Source organism: Gadus chalcogrammus, chromosome 19 (assembly GCF_026213295.1).
Source record: "Gadus chalcogrammus isolate NIFS_2021 chromosome 19, NIFS_Gcha_1.0, whole genome shotgun sequence".
NCBI lineage: Eukaryota > Metazoa > Chordata > Actinopteri > Gadiformes > Gadidae > Gadus > Gadus chalcogrammus.
In genome coordinates, this window is record NC_079430.1 from 18953884 (window position 1) to 18977435 (window position 23552).

General features: G+C 51.6%; 2 protein-coding genes across 4 annotated transcripts; one reads left to right on the forward strand and one right to left on the reverse strand.

The window, feature by feature from the left end:
- The first annotated feature begins 1092 nt into the window (after positions 1 to 1092).
- On the forward strand, positions 1093 to 8524 carry mest (mesoderm specific transcript). Of its 2 annotated transcripts, XM_056578396.1 has the most exons (12): positions 1093 to 1264; positions 1539 to 1723; positions 1832 to 1911; positions 2037 to 2114; positions 2559 to 2695; positions 2916 to 2974; positions 3292 to 3332; positions 3435 to 3505; positions 3754 to 3855; positions 4054 to 4130; positions 6159 to 6222; positions 8042 to 8524. In XM_056578396.1, exons 2-12 carry the CDS (start codon positions 1570 to 1572, stop codon positions 8157 to 8159), a joined length of 981 nt encoding a protein of 326 aa, XP_056434371.1. In that variant the 5' UTR covers positions 1093 to 1264; positions 1539 to 1569; the 3' UTR covers positions 8160 to 8524. The 2 variants fall into 2 exon arrangements, with proteins under 2 accessions (XP_056434371.1, XP_056434372.1); XM_056578397.1 differs by lacking the exon at positions 1093 to 1264 and having other exon boundaries at positions 1333 to 1723.
- On the reverse strand, positions 7918 to 23138 carry copg2 (COPI coat complex subunit gamma 2). 2 transcript variants are annotated; one of them, XM_056578394.1, is made up of 24 exons: positions 23007 to 23138; positions 22539 to 22591; positions 22372 to 22452; positions 22207 to 22278; positions 22010 to 22089; positions 21470 to 21545; positions 21125 to 21217; positions 20916 to 21002; positions 20316 to 20473; positions 19654 to 19787; positions 18938 to 19005; positions 18561 to 18749; positions 18135 to 18230; positions 16829 to 17072; positions 16051 to 16126; positions 15527 to 15630; positions 14010 to 14138; positions 12847 to 12915; positions 12087 to 12268; positions 11764 to 11893; positions 11154 to 11251; positions 10699 to 10837; positions 9619 to 9717; positions 7918 to 8870 (listed from the first exon to the last, which is right to left on the reverse strand). In XM_056578394.1, the coding sequence occupies exons 1-24, from the start codon at positions 23041 to 23043 to the stop codon at positions 8740 to 8742; spliced, it is 2625 nt and encodes an 874-aa protein (XP_056434369.1). In that variant the 5' UTR covers positions 23044 to 23138; the 3' UTR covers positions 7918 to 8739. The 2 variants fall into 2 exon arrangements, with proteins under 2 accessions (XP_056434369.1, XP_056434370.1); XM_056578395.1 differs by having other exon boundaries at positions 14010 to 14135; positions 23007 to 23132.
- Between the last annotated feature and the right edge of the window lie 414 nt (positions 23139 to 23552).

The window sequence follows — 23552 nt, forward strand, 5'->3', positions numbered from 1 at the left end:
AGCGGGAAGCTCATCCCTGATTGGCTGGGACTTGGCTCTCTGGGACGTTGTCAGAGGGCTTGTGTGAAAATCTCGAACGCAAATGAATTAAACGTTGTTATAAATCAACTCGAATAATGTGACACATGATACCCACCAACTACACGGCAACTCTATAGCTACCTTTCTGTAAGTACAAACGTTAGCTCACTCGTCTAAAAGCCCCTGTGAAACTGTTATGTGTCACAGCCTGGGCTACTGTAGTAAATAATTTTTTTATTTATTATATTTTATAACGTTATGTATAGCGCATCGCAGTGCTTTCGGCAGCTGGTGATTGTTTCCACGTTTTTTTTCTTCCAATTGTTGTCCATCCATGTCTTGATATTTCCATTAAGATTCCATTCTGTTCTGTTTCTGGAAGTAGTGAGCATAATGGCAGGATTTATCAAAGCTTGCAACATTTGCCAGACCCACGTGTCAACTTTGAGGAGATGGAGGAGGTTAGGTGTAGATGGATAAGAATAAACCGTGTGATTTCTGATATTTGTTCATAGTGGTTCTGCCACACCCCACAACCAATTACATTATAGAAAGAAGGGCCATAAAATCTGTAGGCCTATCCATAGAATATTTTCGCGTAGGGCTGAATGAATTTTAATATTGATTTTCACCTATCAATCCACCTACTACACGGCAACTCTATAGCTACCTTTCTGTAAGTGCCAAAACAAACGTTAGCTCTTAATGCTAACTCGTCTAAAAACAACTGCTGTAGCCTATAACATGTGTCACACTATTGATACAATGATTTGTGTTGATTTATAACAACGTTTCATTTATTTGCGTTCGTGATTTTCACAAGCCCTCTGTTTTCACAAGCCCTCTGACAAAGTCCCTGCGAGCCAAGTCCCAGCCAATGAGGGATGAGTTCCCTCATGAATATTCACGAGCTTCCCGCTACCACCCTGCAAAAAATAAACTCGCAACCCGCCCCCCTCGGTACAATATCTGAACCCATTGGTTCCAGGCATGGTTCCAGGCGGTAGCTTAGCGACATGCTGTCAGTTTTGTTTACCGTAAAGTGGACGTAACGTGTGCGCAAATTGCGCATGCGTGATCAGGGTTTTCCTCCAAGGTCCAGGAAGAGGCGGCGTGTGCAGCAGGACAGCAGGACAGCTGAGACTGTTCTTATGGTCCCTACGCTATGAGACGGACAGCCGCTCTCTGCAGATGACACCTCGGTTGAAGCACAAGGAATGACCCGCTGCACCGCCGAGCATCTGTGAGTACCGTCGCGTCGCTCTTACTTTACGCCACTGTTGTACTTTATTGTTGATAGTAGGAACACGATATCAAACCTGAACTCTACATTGGACTTTAACCTTTGTGCCACTCTCTAAGAGCCAACACTAAACCACACTCGGCTCAAGGCTGCCAATCGGAGCGATAAGGAGAACCTACGCTAGTATGCAGTGCTGGTCGTTTGAGGTCATGCATTCTGATTCATGATAACTTACGGTGAATATCCTTCTGAGTCGCGTCAATTTGTCATTCAGAACTAGGTTTCACTACTGCTGCTGAGTCAGGATGAGAGAATGGTGGCTTCTGGTGGGCTTGATCTGCGTCCCGCTGATGGCGGTGTACCTGCACATCCCGCCCCCCGCCCTCTCCCCGGCCCTGCAGAAATGGTACAATTCAGGGGAGAGTTTCAACTTCAAGGGAAGCAACATCTTCTATAGAGGTAATAAAGAAAGTGTGTGTGTGTGTGTGTGTTTTATTTCCTTATTTTGTGAGTGATCCACATGTTGATTGCCCGTTGCTAACTGGGCTCTTCTCCGCTGATCGCCAGACTCCCTCGGTGCCGTGGGGAGTTCGGATGTGGTCGTCTTGCTGCACGGATTCCCAACGTCTAGTTACGACTGGAACAAGGTGATGAGTGAAGGAATAGTGTGGAGCTAGTGATGTGGGTCTTCTTTGTGGAGTCGTTTTATTATTGAGTACGTAATGTCATCGATACGCATCATCCTGAAGCTCTTCATGTTGTTTTGGGGCAGATCTGGAGCGCTCTGAACCAACGCTTCCACAGAGTCGTAGCGCTGGACTTCTTGGGGTTTGGCTTCAGTGACAAACCTGTACGGGTCTAAAAAGCACACACACACACACACACACACACACACACACACACACACACACACACACACACACACACACACACACACACACACACACACACACACACACACACACACACACACACACACACACACACACACACTAAAGTTTTAATTTCATAATGATCCAAATCCGAATGATTAACCCATTTTCAAACTTGGATTAAGTTATGTTCGAGCGGTCAGTCGACTCTGTCCTTTGATCCGCCAGAGTGGAAGAAGCTATTCATGTAGAATGTAGACCTGATTTGGTTTCCCTCTGGAACGGTCCAACGTGTCGGCCGCTGGCTGGTGGCCGTTGGCTGGTGGCCGCTGGCTGGTGGCCGCTGGCTGGTGGCCGCTGGCTGGTGGGAGGTGTTCAGTCTGGGCCTGAGTCCTTCCTCTCCCCCCCCCGCTGCGTCCCAGCGGGGCCACAGGTACTCGGTGTTCGAGCAGGCCAGCGTGGTGGAGGCGCTGCTGGCCCACCTGGGGCTGGGGGGGCAACGGGTCAACCTGCTGGCCCACGACTACGGAGATACCGTGGCCCTGGAGCTGCTCTACAGGTGTGTGTGTGTGTGTGTGTGTGTGTGTGTGTGTGTGTGTGTGTGTGTGTGTGTGTGTGTGTGTGTGTGTGTGTGTGTGTGTGTGTGTGTGTGTGTGTGTGTGTGTGTGTGTGGATTGTCAATTAGTTATAAAGGATTGTTCTAAATATTGACTGTAGAATGAATGACTTGAATTAGTAAATACAACTCTCTCACCCTCTCACTCTCTCACTCTCTCTAGGAGTGACCAGAACCGAACAGGTCACCTGACCATCAACAGCCTGTGTTTGTCCAATGGGGGTGAGTGACCCTGTGTTTACCCAGGAAAGTTGGGGTTCAGTGCCTTTATGTCCAGCTCCATACCAGACATAAAGATGTCCCACTTGTATCGGTTAACACTCTGAGTGTTGATCCGTCCTTTAGTTAACAGAACTAACTAAACGCTCAAGACTTGGACTGGTGTTTTGGAGGTCACTGGGACTCAAGTATTGACATACCAGACACCTCTATGAAGACAGAAGCTCAAGCCTCTTTCATTTTATATCCAAAGATTCAGCTTTTTCTGCCCAAATATAAAAGACATGGCACTCTCTCCCTTTCTACTCTCTTTTTAACAGGACTATTCCCAGAAACACACTACCCCAGATGGATTCAGACTGTAAGCGATGGCTTATTTGCATAATTGTAATCAAACTAACTTAGTAATTGTTGGAGCAGCAGCTAGCGTAGCGTTACGTGTTTGTCGTTGTTTGTGTTGAAGGTTCTGAAGGACGTCAGTCTTCTGTCTCCTGTTCTGACGCGTCTCACCAACTACATGATGTTCTCCAGGAGGTAGGCGGACGCTGTGTGGAAACACAATGGACACACATTTGTTTCATCTTGTAATGGTAAATACTTTTCATGTGTATTTCAAGTTAATATTATTTATTCAGATTTTAATCTCACGCATGTATGTAGTGTACATGGGAATGACAGATTAATGTATCTTTCTTGAGCTGTCTTTTTGATGAGCTAACCGGCTTACATTTGTTAATAGGATTATGCATATCTGGTGCCCAAACCCTTTTGTGTGTGTGTAGTGTGGGGCAGGTGTTCGGGCCGTACACGCAGCCCACTGATGAGGAGTTCTGGGACATGTGGACGAGCCTGCGCTTCAACGACGGCAACCTGGTCATGGACAGGTGTGTGTGTACCTGGTCATGGGCGTGTGTGTCTCTGTGTGTGTTTATAAAGCGATGGGAGAAATGCAATATCATACTCTATGTGTGACATAGTCAATCTCTCTATCTCTGCCTCTCTCTAGAGTAAAAGTATGATAAGTAAGTCTCTCTGTCTCTCTCCCCGTCTCTCTCTCCCCCCCCCCCCCCCCCCCCCCACAGCGTTCTGCAGTTTCTCAACCAGAGGGCGAAGCACAGAGACCGGTGGGTGGGGGCGCTGACCTCCACGCTGGTTCCATGTGAGTACCGCACAACGCTAGAGCGCGCTGTAACGCACAACGCTAGAGCGCGCTGTAACGCACAACGCTAGAGCGCGCTGTAACGCACAACGCTAGAGCGCGCTGTAACGCGCAACGCTAGAGCGCGCTGTAACGCGCAACGCTAGAGCGCGCTGTAACGCGCAACGCTAGAGCGCGCTGTAACGCGCAACGCTAGAGCGAGCTGTAACGCGCAACGCTAGAGCGCGCTCTGACGCGCAACGCTAGAGCGCGCTGTGACGCGCAACGCTAGAGCGCGCTGTGACGCGCAACGCTAGAGCGCGCTGTGACGCGCAACGCTAGAGCGCGCTGTGACGCGCAACGCTAGAGCGCGCTGTGACGCGCAACGCTAGAGCGCGCTGTGACGCGCAACGCTAGAGCGCGCTGTGACGCGCAACGCTAGAGCGCGCTGTGACGCGCAACGCTAGAGCGCGCTGTGACGCGCAACGCTAGAGCGCGCTGTGACGCGCAACGCTAGAGCGCGCTCTGACGCGCAACGCTAGAGCGCGCTGTGACGCGCAACGCTAGAGCGAGCTGTGACGCGCAACGCTAGAGCGCGCTCTGACGCGCAACGCTAGAGCGCGCTGTGACGCGCAACGCTAGAGCGCGCTGTGACGCGCAACGCTAGAGCGCGCTGTGACGCGCAACGCTAGAGCGCGCTGTGACGCGCAACGCTAGAGCGCGCTGTGACGCGCAACGCTAGAGCGCGCTGTGACGCGCAACGCTAGAGCGCGCTGTGACGCACAACGCTAGAGCGCGCTGTGACGCACAACGCTAGAGCGCGCTGTGACGCACAACGCTAGAGCGCGCTGTGACGCACAACGCTAGAGCGCGCTGTGACGCACAACGCTAGAGCGCGCTGTGACGCACAACGCTAGAGCGCGCTGTAACGCACAACGCTAGAGCGCGCTGTAACGCACAACGCTAGAGCGCGCTGTAACGCACAACGCTAGAGCGCGCTGTAACGCACAACGCTAGAGCGGCTGTAACGCACAACGCTAGAGTGAGCTGTAACGCACAACGCTAGAGCGAGCTGTAACGCGCAACGCACAACGCTAGAGCGAGCTGTAACACGCAACGCTAGTGCGAGCTGTAACGCACAACGCTAGAGCGAGCTGTAACGCGCAACGCTAGAGCGCGCTGTAACGCGCAACGCTAGAGCGCGCTGTAACGCGCAACGCTAGAGCGCGCTGTAACGCGCAACGCTAGAGCGAGCTGTAACGCGCAACGCTAGAGCGCGCTGTAACGCGCAACGCTAGAGCGAGCTGTAACGCACTACGCTAGAGCGAGCTGTAACGCACAACGCTAGAGCGCGTCGTCTCCGGGGCCCGGTGGTCTCCGGGGCCCGGTCGTCGCTGTCGCTAGGAGCTGGTATTATGCCAGACAAATCTTAGCTAGCCAACCAAATGTAAGCTGCTTAGCGGGTGTGGAGAAGCTGCTTAGCCACGTTGAGACGGCCTACTGGTGGTTATGGGGGGTCGGGGTCGGTGCAAACTGTTGTTTGAACCCAAGGAGGCACAACAACTATTCATACATTTCATAGCAACCCTTTCAATACAATCCTGATGCCAGTAATGGAATAATGAGGAAACTCAATCAATAAAATATCCTGTATGTCTTGTGTAGAGCAATGCAATGTGGTCTTGATGCCAGCAGGTGGCGATGTTTTAAATGCTAACAAGTAGGCATGCAATAATTGACCTGAGAATGACACAGCACAGTAGTCCAGATTTGATTAGCTATTTGACTTTTGCCAGATGTTATTTTTGGGTGGTATGGATGTCCCCTTGGTGGTCACTGAAACAACACTAGGTCAATCTGCTTCAACATACAGCTGTGTTGCCATTGGTTAAAACTAAAGTGTGTTGGGTCGTCACAAATCTGTTTAACCATTAGCATGACCCACTGTTAACCTCGAACACTACTAGCTTCACGTACTCTCTCACTAATAGATACTTTAATTTATTTGACCCACTGAAGCTAATTGTGTGTGTGTGTGTGTTCCCTCAGTGCATATGATCTATGGACCCCTGGACCCTGTTAACCCTCACCCCGACTTCCTCCTGCGCTATAAGTAAGAGGCCAGAGCTGAAGGCTCTCTCCCAAACTGTACCGACGTGGTTTGTTTAATTTATCACTCAACTCTCCCATTTCTTTGATAGCTTTTTGATTAATTGCGTTTCCATCAGCTTTGCCGAGGCCAAACGACAGCGTCATTTTATTCGGTGTGCTTGTTTGCATTCGAGTTGAATTTGTTTCAAATGCCTGATCGCACCAACATAATATATCTTAACGCAATAATACTTAGGGCTGTCAATCCTCCCCTCAAATCATATTCGAATTTCTAATGCTTCTTATGTTGAATATTCGAATAATATTCGAATATTTTAATGTTTTTTTTATTATATCATTATATACACCGATACCATCCTATTATTAGGCCTACGTCCCGCGTCCACTAGAGGGCGCGTCAACCAAATCTGTTATGTAACATTTGCAACAAGTTTTACCAAATCAATACAAAACTTATATAAATACGTAAGATATAACGCCAGAAATATTCAAGCAATGATGTTTAATGAAGAAGCTGATGTTCAATCATTCAAATACACACACACACACACTGCTATTTTACGATGTTATTCTTGGCTGTTTTGACCGTGGCTCTTCCTCAGCCGCTAACTGTTCTGCGTACTCCGAGTAATGCACTGAATGGAGGTGTGCGCTCATGTTGCTCGTAGTCGAGTGGTACTTTAACGACTTGCAGCATAATTTGCAAATGACGGGTTCTCTGGATGTAATCTTCCCGTTTCTCTATGGAAATCCGAAAATTATGCTTTCCATCTCCGTGTCTGCTCGCGCGCTGCTTCCCAGCATCTTGTAAGCATACAATGCCGATTGCCGAACGTCACGACGCACGACGTTGACTTTCATTTGCGTCGTGGCTCGGCATAGGTTAAATGTAATTCTTGACTTGTCAATAAAATTTGCTAAAAAAAAAAAAAAAAAAAAAGTTCGAACGTTAGTTGCCGCACTCGAATGTTCTCCTTTTTAAAAAAATCGAATTATATTCGAATAGCGAAGTTCGTTTTGACAGCCCTACTATCAATCAAATATCCTGATAGTATATCCAAACCAACTGAAATCAAACGCCCCGTTTGGTATCAGTTGGCTTGTGACCAACTGACCAGTGAGGTCCGTCCTCCTGAGCAATAGCGGGGATAAGTGAATCATTTCTTTAAACAAGGTGCAGTTCAAGTGACTTTGTGGCTAAAGTTGAACTGCACCCTAGTTATCATAACTAGTTATGATAACTAGGGTGTTATCAAAAAGTTAAAACAAAAGTCAATATTTTTCACGTGCAGCTTCTTCTTGGGTTCTATGCAGAGACGACTATAACCTGGAGGTGGTCTTTATCGAGAAGGCCTTAATGCAGGGCTGGCTGAAGGCACAGGCCTGACAGGCCTATTGGGGGGTCTCTGCTGGCGCTTAATTAAAATAGAACTTAAATTGGCCGGGCGCCCTCCCTCATTTTCTGCCTCGACGTAACAAATGAATACATAAAGAAATACAATTTGCCCCGCTGGTCCTCGTTCAGTTCTGGAGAGTAACGTTTCTGTAGCCTATGAAACCTTTGGTTAGAGTCCTGCGTGGTTTAGTGGAGTCACTGTCTGAACGAGTGAGTCACTCTGAATGAGTACGCTCATTCACAGCCATTGGGAATGAATGGATGAGGGAATGGATCCCGTCACCTGACGGCCATTGATCCCATGTCTCCAGAACAGATCCTCAACCGCTCTGTAGTTGAGGATCTGTTGTGTTCTGTTGTGCAATGTGCAGCCTACATGTGGAATGCCTTTGACCAGATCAGGTCTGATCCGTGTTGTCTGCAGGTACCTGGTGCAGAGGTCCACCGTCACGCTGCTCGACAAACACGTCGGCCACTACCCTCAGCTGGAGGACCCGCTGGGCTTCCTGAACGCCTACTACGGCTTCATCAACTCCTTCTGACGCCCGTCCACCGCGTCATGAGGGCTGACGGCCGTCCACCGCCCCGTCCACGAGGGCCTCATGCTCAACCGTCGCAGGAATGAGTGCAGAATCATCGACCAGCATCAGCAACGTGACTACCAACACTAACGCTGTGTTTGTGTAACGGTCAGAACCGTATGATTCTGAAGAGAATACGTTTATACCAACATGTATGATTCATTACCGATAGACTAATAGTAGGAATGACCTAAATGATGTCAACGATTTGGTGTAGGCGACATAATCTGTGGGGAACTAATTCTTCAGATTCAGCCATTGAACAATCTTCCAATCCATGTTAACATGATTCACAACCGTTGGCAAATAAAAGTAGTTTTCTAAGAAGGGACTGGTGTGTTCATTGACAGGTTCTTTATTTAATCGTATTAATCCGTTCATTAACTCCTGCATCACAACAACAGAAACAGAACTGCGCAGAGTCGACCGCCGCAAGGACGTCAAAGTGTAGAGTGCCGACGTGGATAAGAAAGGGGGGGGGGGGGTATAGATAACTGGGCAATGATTTGGTCGTGTGTGGGGGGGACGAGGGGGGGGGGGTCTAGCCGACCGACGCCAGGATCACGTCGACGGGCGTCTCGTCTGCGCCGCGAACCGTCACCTGCATGGTGACGCCGTCCGACAGCGCCAGACGGGCACGCACCAGCAGGTCGTGACCCCCGCGGAACACACCTGGGGAGGGGGGGGGCGGAGGTTAGGAGGGGTCCACAGGTGAAGTCAAGGCAATATCTGTCTTCTACTGGAACATTTAAAGTCCATGTCTAAAACAGTGATCGTCTAGGGCCGGACGATTTGCGGAAATAATCTGATTGCAATTATTTTGAACAATATTGCGATTAAGATTTTTTAAATTGATCAAGTTCCTTTATGTTCTGTATTATTCACTAAAAAATCTAAAAAACATCTTCTGTTCAGTGCTGTCAACTTCTTTAGTATGACCAACACAACATTGGAAGCAGTCAACATATAAACGGCTCTTTCCTTTGGGCCAGACCGATGTGTTGATGAATTGATAGAACATCTTTATTTAACTGTTGAATTGGGTCGGCCTAGCTCAGGAGGTGGAGCAGTTGTAACCCAAAGGTTGCTAGTTCGATCCCCAGCTCCTCCTAGCTGAGTGTTGATGTGTCCCTGAGCAAGACACTTAACCCTGACTGCTCCTGACGAGCTGGCTGTCGCCTTGCATGGTTGACTCTGCCGTCAAGGTGTGTATTAAACGATGTAAGTCGCTTTGGATAAAATCGCTGCTAAATGCCATCATTGTAAATTGAAAAATTGTAAAAGAAAAATATATTTTTGATTTGAATTAGATTAATCGTTCAGCCCTATTACCATCCTACACATCCGGTGGCCAATAGATCAATGATGTATCGACCAATAGAAACGGTTGAGGGAGTCAACGCCGTTCAGATCTACTCACCAGCGAGGAAGAGGACGTGGGAGTTCTTGTTCTCGGGGACTTTGTCCGAGCGCTCGCACGGCTGCATACCCAGGAAGCTCACAATGTTCCCGACCGCCTCTACACACGGGAGGAGAGAGAGAGCGAAGGGGTGAGCCTAGCGGCCTATAGTCGACTCTAACCCTAACCTGGTGAACTCACAGGTCTACACACGGGAGGAGAGAGAGAGCGAAGGGGTGAGCCTAGCGGCCTATAGTCGACTCTAACCCTAACCCTAACCTGGTGAACTCACAGGTCTACACACGGGAGGAGAGAGAGAGCGAAGGGGTGAGCCTAGCGGCCTAGCCTGGTGAACTCACAGGTCTACACTCGGGAGGAGAGAGAGCGCGAAGGGGTGAGCCTAGCGGCCCAGCCTGGTGAACTCACAGGTCTACACTCGGGAGGAGAGAGAGAGCGAAGGGGTGAGCCTAGCGGCCTATAGTCGACTCTAACCCTAACCCCAGCCTGGTGAACTCACAGGTCCCGGGGTTAAAACAGGACACATTCAGGAACGTAACAGTACATAGAAAAGGAGTCAAATTTTGATAATTAGTTATCCTTTCAAGGTATTTATCAAGTACAATACCAAACAGTTAATGCTAAATGCTTTCAAAACTCCCCAGAACTGTTCATGGAGAACTACAAAATGTATTCTTTGGTTATATTTCGCTGCTCGCCAGATAAGCAAAAACAATAAGCAATATCCATCACAAAGATCCCAACAGAATAAACGCAGCTTTAGGAATAGCGACTGATGGTCGCTGCAGGCTGGCATCGCAGCATAACGGGGCCACAGAACGTACCGTCCAGAGTGAGGACTGAACGGGGCCACAGAACGTACCGTCCAGAGTGCGGACTGAACGGGGCCACAGAACGTACCGTCCAGGGTGAACGGGGCCACAGAACGTACCGTCCAGGGTGCGGACTGAACGGGGCCACAGAACGTACCGTCCAGGGTGAGGACTGAACGGGGCCACAGAACGTACCGTCCAGGGTGAGGACTGAACGGGGCCACAGAACGTACCGTCCAGAGTGAGGACTGAACGGGGCCACAGAACGTACCGTCCAGAGTGCGGACTGAAGCCAGCGCGAAGGTCTCCTCCTTCTCAAACTCGTCTCCTACTTCCTCCCAGGCTGCACCGAAGTTAGGCTTCAGAACCTTCTGGATGTGGTCCGCGACCGTCACCTCCAGGTCCTCCAGCTGGAGAGAGGAAGAGAGGGGGAGAGAGAGGGGGGGAGGGGGGAGAGGAGAGAGAGGGGAGAGAGAGGGGGGGGAGGGGAGAGAGAGGGGGGGGGGGGGGGAGAGAGAGAGTTTATTTGCATCCATTTTTTCACAGGGTGAGCTGTCTTTGTAGACTGCTTCACTCCTCATGCCGTTCAACTCCACAACTACATCAGAGGAAGACTAAATGCTAAGCCGTCACAACTTATTATAAAAGTAGACCGAGTGGAAGGATGCTGCAGTGAAGCAGACAGCCGATTGGCTGGAGGCAGTGAAGGGGGCGTGGGCTTCGTACCACGTATTCATCATCGTAGCCGTCGTCGTCGGGGTCTCCGGTGTTGGGGTCGCAGTCTCTCACCAAGTACCTCATGGTGCAGCTGAAGGTACACGACACTGCAGAGAGGAGACGTTAGAGGATCAGCTGACACACACACACACACACACACACACACACACACACACACACACACACACACACACACACACACACACACACACACACACACACACACACACACACACACACACACACACACACACATCCCAGGACACCAAACTGTTCAGTGACTGCTCTGTGACTAAACAGTTCAGTGACATTTCATTGTAAAGTCTCTGCTCAACATCATGTCTGTTACTATTCCCCTGCTAGATTCAGCCAGGAGTTGAGATTATCGTTCACAATCCAATAACTAACGGGGCTCATATCTCAGGAACAACAGTGTGTGGATTTACGATGTTTAGCCGGTCATCCAAATAAAATGTATTCATTATCAAAAGTGGTCGGCTTTTTTCGGTACTCTATGACTACATGTCCCACAATCCCCAGTGCAGCTACCCCCTCTGGCCCCCGCCCTCCTCTGGCCCCGCCCCCGCCCTCCTCTGGCCCCGCCCCCCGGGGTGCGTACCGGCGGTGGGGTCCTCCTCAGGCAGCCGCACCAGGCTGTAGCAGGAGCCCGGCTGGCTGTAGGGCAGGTTGGCCGCCGGGATGTAGTGCAGCACCTCGTAAGACTCTGAGGGCTCCATCTGCACCACCACCTGGGAGACGCACACACACACACACACACACACAGCATTACACCACCACCTGGGAGACACACACACACACACTGGTCCGGCTGTAACAGGTCCGGTACCGGGGTACCGGTTACAGTCAGACCAGGACCCTGGACCGGCTGTAACCGGTCCAGGGTCCTGGTCTGGCTGTAACCGGTCCAGTGTTGGGGGGTACCTTCTGCAGCAGCTGGTCGTTGAGCGTGTTGGTGCAGTCGAACTGGAACACCATGTGCTGGGCGAAGGTGTGCTTGACGCAGCGCACCACGTACTCCGTCTCCGCCTCCGTCAGCTGCACCGCCTCCGATGACTTGAACAGCGGCCCCAGGCCCTGGAACTCCAAGATGGCCGCCAGTTGCTCTGTGCGGTCGGCAGCGGAGGTCAACATTAATACCAACCTAAACTATAGTCGACTCATATCAACATTAATACCAACCTAAACTATAGTCGACTCATATCAACATTAATACCAACCTAAACTAGTCAACTCATATCAACATTAATACCAACCTAAACTAGTCGACTCATATCAACATTAATACCAACCTAAACTAGTCAACTCATATCAACATTAATACCAACCTAAACTATAGTCAACTCATATAACTATAACATAACTTCTTTCCTCTCTTACTAAAATAGACGCAGAGAGGACAACGATATTGCAGAAATTGGAGGAGAGATGTAACAAAAGGGTCGGGACGTAAAGCAAAGTTCAGCGTTAAAGTGCTAGGAGCGCCAGGCCGGGCGCGGGGGGGCCCCGGGGTGGCGTGAGGGGCACGGGGCCCGGCCCGGCGTGGCGTGAGGGGCACGGGGCCCGGCCCGGCGTGGTGTGAGGGGCACGGTGACCGGCCCGGCGTGGCGTGAGGGGCACGGGGCCCGGCCCGGCGTGGTGTGAGGGGCACGGGGCCCGGCCCGGCGTGGCGTGAGGGACCCACCCTGGTAGATGTCCTGGCGCGAGGGGGCCATCTTCTCCGGCATCTTGCTGGTGGCTATAGGCGCCATGTCTGGAGGAGGGGGGGGAACACGGGGTCAGTGGTAGGGTTGCCGCGGTATACGGTATACAGTATTACCGGTGTTACCGGTGTTACCGGTGTTGAGGCCAACACCGATTATTATTTTTTTTTTTCAGTAATAAAAAACAAATTCAGTAAAAATGAATAATATAATTATTATTAAGAAAATTAAAATGTGTAGAATAGGCCACAGTTCTGCTCTGTGCGGAAGAGAATTGGCGCACCGAGAATTGGCTCGCTAACCATAGCAACGGCGGTAAACAAACCCCGCGAAGCCCAATCCCTACGTGAGCCCCCCACGCTGCGGCCATCCGGAGGCGCACAGCTTTTGGCCCTGATATTACGATATATAAAATGTAGTGCTGTCAAGCGATTAAAATATTTAATCGCGATTAATCACATTAATGTCAGTTAACTCATGATTAAGCGATTACTGATTAGTGCCAGTGGTATAATGAGCACATACCACAGCCTGTCGTGATCTATTGCTTAATTATAAGACGCCGAGAATTGGCGCACTGCCAGCCGCTGTCACCGTGTGTGAGAGGAGTTGACGGAGAAGATGGCGGTTGACCTAGTTTCAAAGTTTATACCTTTTATACCGGTAATACCGGTGTTGACACGAGCGTATTACTCGGTGGGAAAATGTCCACACCGCGGCAACCCTAGTCAGTGGGATGGAGGAGGAATGGCTCTCACCCAGGAGGATCAGCTCCTCACTGCTCCCAGATGAGGGGGGGGTTACCTGACTACTGCTCTGAGATGGGGTTTGGGGTGGTGGTGGTGGTGTGGGGGTGTGTTGGGGTTACCTGACTACTGGGGTGGTGGTGGTGGGGTGTTGGGGTTACCTGACTTCTGCTCTGAGATGGGGTTTCGGGTGGTGGTGGTGGCGTGGGGGTGTGTTGGGGTTACCTGACTACTGGGGTGGTGGTGGTGGGGTTACCTGACTACTGGGGTGGTGGTGGTGGGGTGTTGGGGTTACCTGACTACTGCTCTGAGATGGGGTTTGGGGTGGTGGTGGTGGCGTGGGGGTGTGTTGGGGTTACCTGACTACTGGGGTGGTGGTGGTGGGGTGTTGGGGTTACCTGACTTCTGCTCTGAGATGGGGGTGGTGGCCAGGGGGACGCTCTTTATGTCGAAGGGTCTCTCCGAGGGGTCCAGCGTGTACTGGTGCAGAGACTTCTCCAGCCCCGGGACCGACACGGACAGACCTGCTGAGCACGCACACACACACGCACACACACACACACACATTAACCTCACCGGACCTGGAGAACCTAACCCCAGATCTCTCAGCCCTCAGGAGACTCATGCCGCGTTTCCACTGCAGGGTGCGGAACGGATCGGATCGCAAAGGTGCGGTAGGGAGGGGGCGGTATAGTATAGAGAAGTGATGATTCCGTCGACCAATCAAAGGAGGGGGTGTGTAGCTACAATTTCCCGGGACCCTTTCAGGCGTCTCGTCTCGTTTTCAGTACCCCAACGGAGGAGTCCTGAAAACGAGGCCAAAACGGGTACGGCTAAGTCCGGGTCACGCCCACTTTTGGCGGTGGAAACGCGACCCGATCCGCACCTTTGCGATTTGATCCGTTCCGCACCCTGCAGTGGAAACACGCCCTCATCCCCCTGGCTGTAGAACGGGGGCTCCTAGATTGTTTTGTTCTAAACTCTGCGTCCCCCATGGGGAGATGCTTTGGAACAATCCCCAACCAAAGCTTTTTTAACATCATTTCCATAAGAAAAAAGTCGACCAATTCACCTTTATCCATTCAGATTGGTATCAATACAGTATTCCTCCCTTCGACCTGAACCCATACTACTGCTCAATAAAATGGACAAGACTCTACGGTATGTAACGCTTGAAAAGCACCTGTTGAGGGGATTGAAATGAGGTGTGTGTTTGTGTGAGACTGCGTGGAGGTTGTGTGTGCGACTGCGTGGAGGTTGTGTGTGCGACTGAGTGGAGGTTGTGTGTGCGACTGCGTGGAGGTTGTGTGTGAGACTGCGTGGAGGTTGCGTGTGCGTGGAGGTTGTGTGTGCGTGGAGGTTGTGTGTGCGTGGAGGTTGTGTGTGCGACTGCCTGGCGGTTGTGTGTGCGTGGAGGTTGTGTGTGCGACTGCGTGGAGGTTGTGTGTGCGACTGCGTGGAGGTTGTGTGTGCGACTGCGTGGAGGTTGTGTGTGCGACTGCGTGGAGGTTGTGTGTGCGACTGCGTGGAGGTTGTGTGTGCGACTGCGTGGAGGTTGTGTGTGCGACTGCGTGGAGGTTGTGTGTGAGACTGCGTGGAGGTTGTGTGTGCGTGGAGGTTGTGTGTGCGACTGCGTGGAGGTTGTGTGTGCGACTGCGTGGAGGTTGTGTGTGCGTGGAGGTTGTGTGTGCGTGGAGGTTGTGTGTGCGACTGCGTGGAGGTTGTGTGTGCGACTGCTTGGAGGTTGTGTGTGCGACTGCGTGGAGGTTGTGTGTGCGTGGAGGTTGTGTGTGCGACTGCGTGGAGGTTGTGTGTGCGACTGCGTGGAGGTTGTGTGTGCGACTGCGTGGAGGTTGTGTGTGCGACTATGTGAAGGTTGTGTGTGCGTGGAGGTTGTGTGTGCGTGTGGCCGTACCGTTGAAGATGTAGGCGGCGTTCAGGGCCTTCTGCTTCTGCTGCAGGACGTTCATGTAGAAGGTGGCTCTGTCACGCACCTCATCGTCACTGTCCATCATACACCTGCACACACACACACACACACACACACACACACACACACACACACACACACACACACACACACACACACACACACACACACACACACACACACACAGTCAGAAGAGGGTAGGAACGTTTCGTTTTCAGAGGGAGGATTTGTAAAATTGTCTTTATTGAAGCAGATTCAAATGTCTTGTAGCCTTAGATGCCTTAAAAGTGTTTTTGGATAAAAGGTCTGCTGTGATTGGTCAGTACATGACTGGTCTGTTGTGATTGGTCAGTCAGTGTCTGGTCTGTTGTGATTGGTCAGTCAGTGTCTGGTCTGTTGTGATTGGTCAGTCAGTGTCTGGTCTGCTGTGATTGGTCGGTCAGTGTCTGGTCTGCTGTGATTGGTCGGTCAGTGAGGTCTGCTGTGATTGGTCAGTCAGTGACAGGTACCTCTGCATGAGCACCAGGACACTGGGCAGCAGGTCGTCATTCTGGGCTCCAAACTTGGCCAGGGCGCTGACCGCCGCTAGGGGGACAAAGAGGTCACGATGTAGGCTCTGAAGGAGAGGTCACGATGTAGGCTCTGAAGGAGAGGTCACGATGTAGGCTCTGAAGGAGAGGTCACGATGTAGGCTCTGAAGGAGAGGTCACGATGTAGGCTCTGAAGGAGAGGTCACGATGTAGGCTCTGAAGGAGAGGTCACTATGTAGGCTCTGAAGGAGAGGTCACGATGTAGGCTCTGAAGGAGAGGTCACGATGTAGGCTCTGAAGGAGAGGTCACGATGTAGGCTCTGAAGGAGAGGTCACGAAGTAGGCTCTGAAGGAGAGGTCACGAAGTAGGCTCTGAAGGAGAGGTCACGATGTAGGCTCTGAAGGAGAGGTCACTATGTAGGCTCTGAAGGAGAGCCCCGCGATGGGTTCAGTCACACATCTGGTTATTTTTGGGTTGGCGATAGAGTAGGAAGCCATTTGCTGATACTTTTAACCAAAATGTTGATCATACCTTGCTTATCTCAGCACTAACCATATGCAGTTCAGCAAGTCAGGCAGATGTGTGAGCTTTTGCAAGTGTTGTGTATACGGGTGTGTATTAGTGTGTGTAACTTACGAGTACTGGTGTATGTATGCGTTTGAGTGTCATTTAATAAATAGCACACACATCATCTCTCTCTCTCCCTCCCCCCCTCTCCCCCCCTCCCCCTCCCTCCCTCCCGCCCCCTCTCTCTACCTGCTCGTACGGCCTCGCTCTCCAGCACCACGCGGTTGAAGATGAAGCGGATGTACTTGGAGGGGGCAGGGGTGCGCGGGCCCTCCTTGCCCAGCAGGTGCAGGATCTTGGTGGCCAGCACCGTGTGCTCGCAGTCCTCGATGAACTCGCACAGGTGGGCCAGCCCCGTCTCCTTGCTCTCCGGGTTCTCCTCGATGATCCCGATGATGCAGTCCACGATCGCACGCTTGTACTCAAAGCCCCCCTGCAGGCCAGGGCGAGAGACATTAGGGACACGAGAGAGAGAGAGAGAGAGAGAGAGAGAGAGAGAGAGAGAGAGAGAGAGACATTAGGGACGAGAGAGAGAGAGAGACATCAGGGACGAGAGAGAGAGAGCGAGAGAGACATTAGGGACGAGAGAGAGAGAGAGACATCAGGGACGAGAGAGAGAGAGAGCGAGAGAGACATTAGGGACGAGAGAGAGAGAGAGAGCGAGAGCGAGAGCGAGAGCGAGAGCGAGAGCGAGAGAGAGAGAGACATCAGGGACGAGAGAGAGAGAGAGAGAGAGAGAGAGACATCAGGGACGAGAGAGAGAGAGAGAGAGAGAGAGAGAGAGAGAGAGAGACATCAGGGACGAGAGAGAGAGAGAGAGAGAGAGAGGGAGAGAGAGACATCAGGGACGAGAGAGAGAGAGAGAGAGAGAGAGAGAGAGAGAGAGAGAGAGAGAGAGAGAGAGAGAGAGAGAGAGAGAGAGAGAGACATTAGGGACGAGAGAGAGAGAGAGAGAGAGACATTAGGGACGAGAGAGAGAGAGAGAGAGAGAGAGAGACATTAGGGACGAGAGAGAGAGAGAGAGAGACATTAGGGACGAGAGAGAGAGAGAGAGAGAGACATCAGGGACGAGAGAGAGAGAGAGAGAGACATTAGGGACGAGAGAGAGAGAGAGAGACATTAGGGACGAGAGAGAGCGAGAGCGAGAGAGAGAGACAAAAAGAAAGAAAGAAAGAAAGAAAGAAAGAAAGAAAGAAAGAAAGAAAGAAAGAAAGAAAGAAAGAAAGAAGAGATTGAACGAGAGACACAGGGACAACCAAAAAGAGAGAAAGAGCGACAAATAAGGAAAGAAGAAAAGACAGGATGACAGATAGACAGTTACAGGGAGGGAGAGAGAGTAGGACGGAGAGACATAGATGAAGAGGCTGTGTGGTTATCCCAGCGATCAGCACAGAGCCAGAGGTGATCAACACTCACATCAGAACTGAGGAAAACACCATCTGACCTGGATAATTGATGAGGTCATGCTGATGACATGAGATTGAGGGGGACTTACGTCGTCACGGAGCATGTTGGACAGGAAGTTCATCATGACGCTGTGCTTCCTGGGATACTTCTGGCAGAGGGAGCTGATGGCCTGAACCACCACCACCTGAACACACACACACACACACACACACACACACACACACACACACACACACACACACACACACACACACACACACACACACACACACACACACACACACACACACACACACACACACACACCAAATGTTAGCTTTTTATAATTATAAATCAAAGTGGATTATCCAACAGCCTCTGTCTGTTCTTCTGCACATCTGACCCAGTTCCATCCGTTACATTCTTATTCTATTCCATATTCCCTCCATCCCTAAATGAATGAAGACCCGCCCCCTGAGAAACATTCCTACTGTGGCAGAGCCATCTGTGAATCGCCCAATCAGCCGCGACCGACCTTGAACTCGTCGGAGATCTCGGAGACGAAGGAGGAGATCTGCTTCATGAGGCGGTCCACGCTGCTCTCGCTCCCCGTCTTCAGCAGCGTGGTGATGGCCAGCGTGGCGATGCTGCGGTTGGAGTCCGTGATCAGGTTCTCCAGGTCCAGGTTGCAGGCGGTCACGGCGGACGGGTGCTTCATCGCCACCTGGTGGACGCACACGGGACACACGGGACACAGCTCCTGGTCACACCTCGTTCATTTGAGCAGGACTGTTTCTTTAGATTATTTAATTAGATGACTGTATGGATTAGTGGTATCATTGATTGAACCTCATCCACTGTGTGTGTTTGTGTGTGTGTGTGTGTGTGTGTGTGTGTGTGTGTGTGTGTTACCTTGTTGAGGGTCCTGACTGCAGCGTATCTTAAGGCTGCTTTGGGTGAACTGCAGAACAGCTGCAGCACTGGAGAGACAAAGAAACACACAGACCACAACAAGCCTTAGGAGAGAGCTCCAGAGGAAACGGTACGGCCCGCCTGAACCTAGCCCGGTCTCCTATCGGCTGCTCCCGCTGTTCACCAGCAGGCCATCAGAACCTCCTTCCATCAGCTTCTCAATGGAGACCACTACGTTCTCTGTCCGGGTTGGCTCTCGGTTCACGTTCCCTGGGGTCTGGACCGATGCCCCGCCCCCTTGGCGTCAACGTCAACGTGCTGTCAGTTTAAAGCAAGGCCGCCCTGGGGCCGCCCCGGGGACGCCCCACGGGGACACCCCGGGGACGCCCCGGGGACACCCCACGGGGACGCCCCACGGGGACGCCCCACGGGGACGCCCCACGGGGACGCCCCACGGGGACGCCCCACGGGGACACCCCACGGGGACGCCCCCGGGGACACCCCACGGGGACGCCCCGGGGACACCCCACGGGGACGCCCCGGGGACACCCCACGGGGACTCCCCGGGGACGCCCCGGGGACACCCCACGGGGACACCCCGGGGACACCCCACGGGGACACCCCGGGGACACCCCACGGGGACACCCCGTGGCCCCTCAGTGCCTCAGGGCCCAGCAGACCGGGGGGGACCGTACGGCGGCGTGAGGAGGACGTACCGGAGACGGCGGGCGCCAGCTCCCGGGCGCTGCAGGTGGGCATGTGCACGATGGCCGAGGCGGCCTCGTACACCACCATCTCGTTCTTGTTCCTCAGGCAGCTCTCGATGAAGTCAAACAGCGGGCTGTCGTGGCTGTGCACACACACACAAAGACACGCACACGCACACATAGACACGCACACACACACAAACACACACACACACACACACACAGACACACAGACACACACACACACACACAAACAGACACGCACACACACACACAGACACGCACACACAAACAGACACGCACACACAAACAAACACGCACACACAAACAGACACGCACACACAAACAGACACTCACACACAAACAGACAGATTAGAAACTCAGAGCAGCACGGGCGTTATCAACTGCTTATTGTTCGTTATTTTGAAGTGGATTAATTTTCTTCATAATTTGGTCTACGCATAAAAGTTCCACATCATAAGAGGTATAATACTAATCAATAGATAACGAAGCAGGGAACGCCATCAACTGCTTTCTGAAGCTTTAAACAGATTATGCTTTGGTAAATTCACAGATCATCAAAATGATAAAGGACTCCTGCATTTGCCGACAACAATAAAAGGTTATTAATCCCCCAATGAAGCGAGGGTCCGTGGTGGACGTGGACGTACCCCCCCTCCGTCTCCTCCAGCAGCTTGCTGGCGATGCGGATCAGCATGCAGTAGGCGAACGGGGACTTGAGGCCCGACTTGGTGAACTTGTTGAGCATCTTGGAGACGGCCAGCCGGTCGTTCTTCCTGAGGTGGTAGAGCAGCCCCAGGGCGTGGTACTGGAGCGGGGAGGAAGACTCTTTAACTCTTCATCCCAATGCGCTGAACCATGTTGGGGCATCTCCCCCTCGGATATGAACTTAAGTCTGATTGGAGGTGAGTCAAATAAACCCTGCCTCGCTTTATTTGTGCTGTGTGCTCTGCGCTGTTAAAACAACAATTATTTTTTGTTAAGCTCTAAAAATATGGACCGAAATTCAGGCTCATGATCTCTAGTGGAATCGGAATCGGGAATTTGAGTCCAATAATAACCTTTAAGCAGACAATATAATACCTAATGTATAGGTACAGCACCTCAAGGTGCCGTTCTGATCCAGGTCATTAAGGAGCACCTTACTCCAGGATGTCCACTGACACTGGGGAGTCCAACCCAGTCCCCAGCGCCCCCCCCCAGCTCTGACTGGGAGTCCCCCAGTCCCCAGCTCTGACTGGGAGTCTCACCTGGACCATGATGTTGTCGCTGGAGGCGGCCTCCTGGGCCTCGTTCACCCAGCGCTTCACCACGTCGTAGCTCATCTTCACCATGTGCTGCCCACCACAACAACAACAACAACAACACAGGGAGGGTTACCACGGAGACCATCCACACGCCACACTGACCCCTGGAGGGGACGGGTTTGTTCCCTCCCCCGTGAGGAGTCAGATCTTACCAGGGAGGAGACCAGCGCTGAGCTGGACACGCTGGGCACCTTGTCCACGATGGCCTGCTTCATGTAGCGCTCGATGGCCTGCAGCATGGTGGTCTGGGGGGAGAGGGGGGTGAGGGTCAGCTCCGCGCCGCTGTGAGTACCGGCAGGGTGTGGATCAGGTGGTCATGTCATAGCAGAGAGCTTCATGGCCACAATGGGAAGGTTTGAAACTCAAAGCACATGACTACTAATGCAGCTGGCAGACCAACATCTAATTGCTCCTCCTATAAAAGACGTGCGTTGAGATTGTTGGGTGCTTTGCCCTGCGGACCCCCGGCCCCCCCAGAGCCTCTGAGCCCCCCTTACGTCGGTGATCCTGCAGAGGGCGCGGATGGCCGGGCCCCGGTACACGTCCTCCTTGCCGGTCATGTCCTTGGTCAGGCTGTGGAACACAAAGAAGCCATTAGCACGCTCCCGGACCCTGACCCTAACACTAACACTAACCTAACCCTAACCCTAACCCTAACCTAACCCTGACCCTGACCCTAACACTAACCTAACCCTGACCCTAACACTAACCTAACCCTGACCCTGACCCCAACGCACAGGAACAATAGCACTGATAACCTCATTTGTAGTTGGATAATATAAACGTTATTGTTCCTGGATGGGACAAGTAAGTGACAAACAACTAATAAACTATGACTTTGAATTAAAAAACATGGGAAGGGGTTTGACCCGCTTCCTGAAAGAGGATAAAGGAGTGATTTAACTCACCCTCACCATACAGCAACCACTTTCATTAAGACAAAATACTGTTTATTAATTTATATTCAATTGATGAACACACAAAACCCCTGGTTGAGCTGTGATCCATAGACAGTGTGTATGACCTGAGCAGCTCACCTGCTCGTCACGATGATGACGTCCTCCGAGATGTTGGCCATCTCCTTTATGGTCAGGTAGCACATCCTTCTCAAAGTTTGCTGAAAACCAAAGCATATGTCGTCTTATAAAAATAAAAAAAATGGCTTATTCCAGATAATAATACATATTTCCATCATCAGACAGCCCCAATCATACATTTATAGCCCATAACTTACGTCATTGGACTGGAATAGTCGGGTCATGGCGAAGAAGGCTTCAGTAGCTTCTGTCGTCCCGAAGTGCTCCCCCTGCACGACGCAACGTTGACATGTGTAAACAATGGAGAGCATGATAGACAAGTGACTTAAGAGTCGTCATAACATCAGGACGTATCCCTTTACCTGATTAAGGAGGTAGATGATCTTGGTCAAAATGTGAAGGCATCTTCTTGGGTTGATGGGAGTCTCGTTGAAGATACGCGCCTGTCAACAATAAGCATGACGTTGCAATAAATCATGCACCCTTTTAAATGCATCCATACATTGATCGTGTCTGGAGTGTATCCTACCTCCTGTAGGACGGCGCTCTTCTCCAGATGCTGGAAGGGGTTTGACCCGCTTCCTGAAAGAGGACATAATAAACGCTCCGTTTAAAACAATCCACTTGAAAGGTCCATAAAACGACGAATAAGTCCAGCATTTGACACACAGGTAACGTTACAGGTAAGTAACAGAGGAACAGGTAACATCAACACAGCGACACGTCTCCTCAGACGGGAGGACCGTCTCGACCTTAAACCGAGAGCGACACCCTTGACATTGTCATTCTCCTAAACCTCTGATGGATTATAATTGCATTTACATGATATCACACGAGTATAGACGCCTCACATCAAAGCACAAGCGACAATCGTAAGATCAATACAGGTTAGCCGACGAGCTAACAGGGAGCTAGCGCTGCAATGTGGGACTAACTTCGCTGTCGGCGGATTTGTTTTTACGCAGCCGTTAATATTCGAGTGAGATCGCAATCTTACCAGATTCCTCGTCTTTTTTGTCAAATTTCTTAATCATTGTTGCAAGATAGTTCTCCGGGATGAGGCCAGCTGACTCTCAAACATAGGAAGCTTCTTCCACGTAGCAGTACGAGTGATCACTTCCGGTCCACGTCGACGGAAGACGCGTCAGAAGGTGATCAGCGGTCAGGAAGTTGCTTCGCTCGGCCAGCAGGGGATGCTGTTGTTGCTTCGTCGCTCGGCCAGCAGGGGGTGCTGTTGTTCCTCCGCTTGGCAAGCAGGGGATGCGGTTGTTGCTTCGCTCGGCCAGCAGGGGGTGCTGTTGCTGCTTCACTTGGCCAGCAGGGGGTGGTTTTGTTGCTTCATTTGGCCAGCAGGGGGTGCTGTTGCTGCTTCACTTGGCCAGCAGGGGGTGGTGTTGTTGCTTCATTTGGCCAGCAGGGGGAGCTGTTGTTGCTTTGTCGCTCGGCCAGCAGGGATTGCTGTTGTACATCCGCTTGGCCAGCAGGGGGTACTGTTGTTGCTTCGCTTGGCCAGCAGGGGGTGATTTTTTTGCTTCGCTTGGCC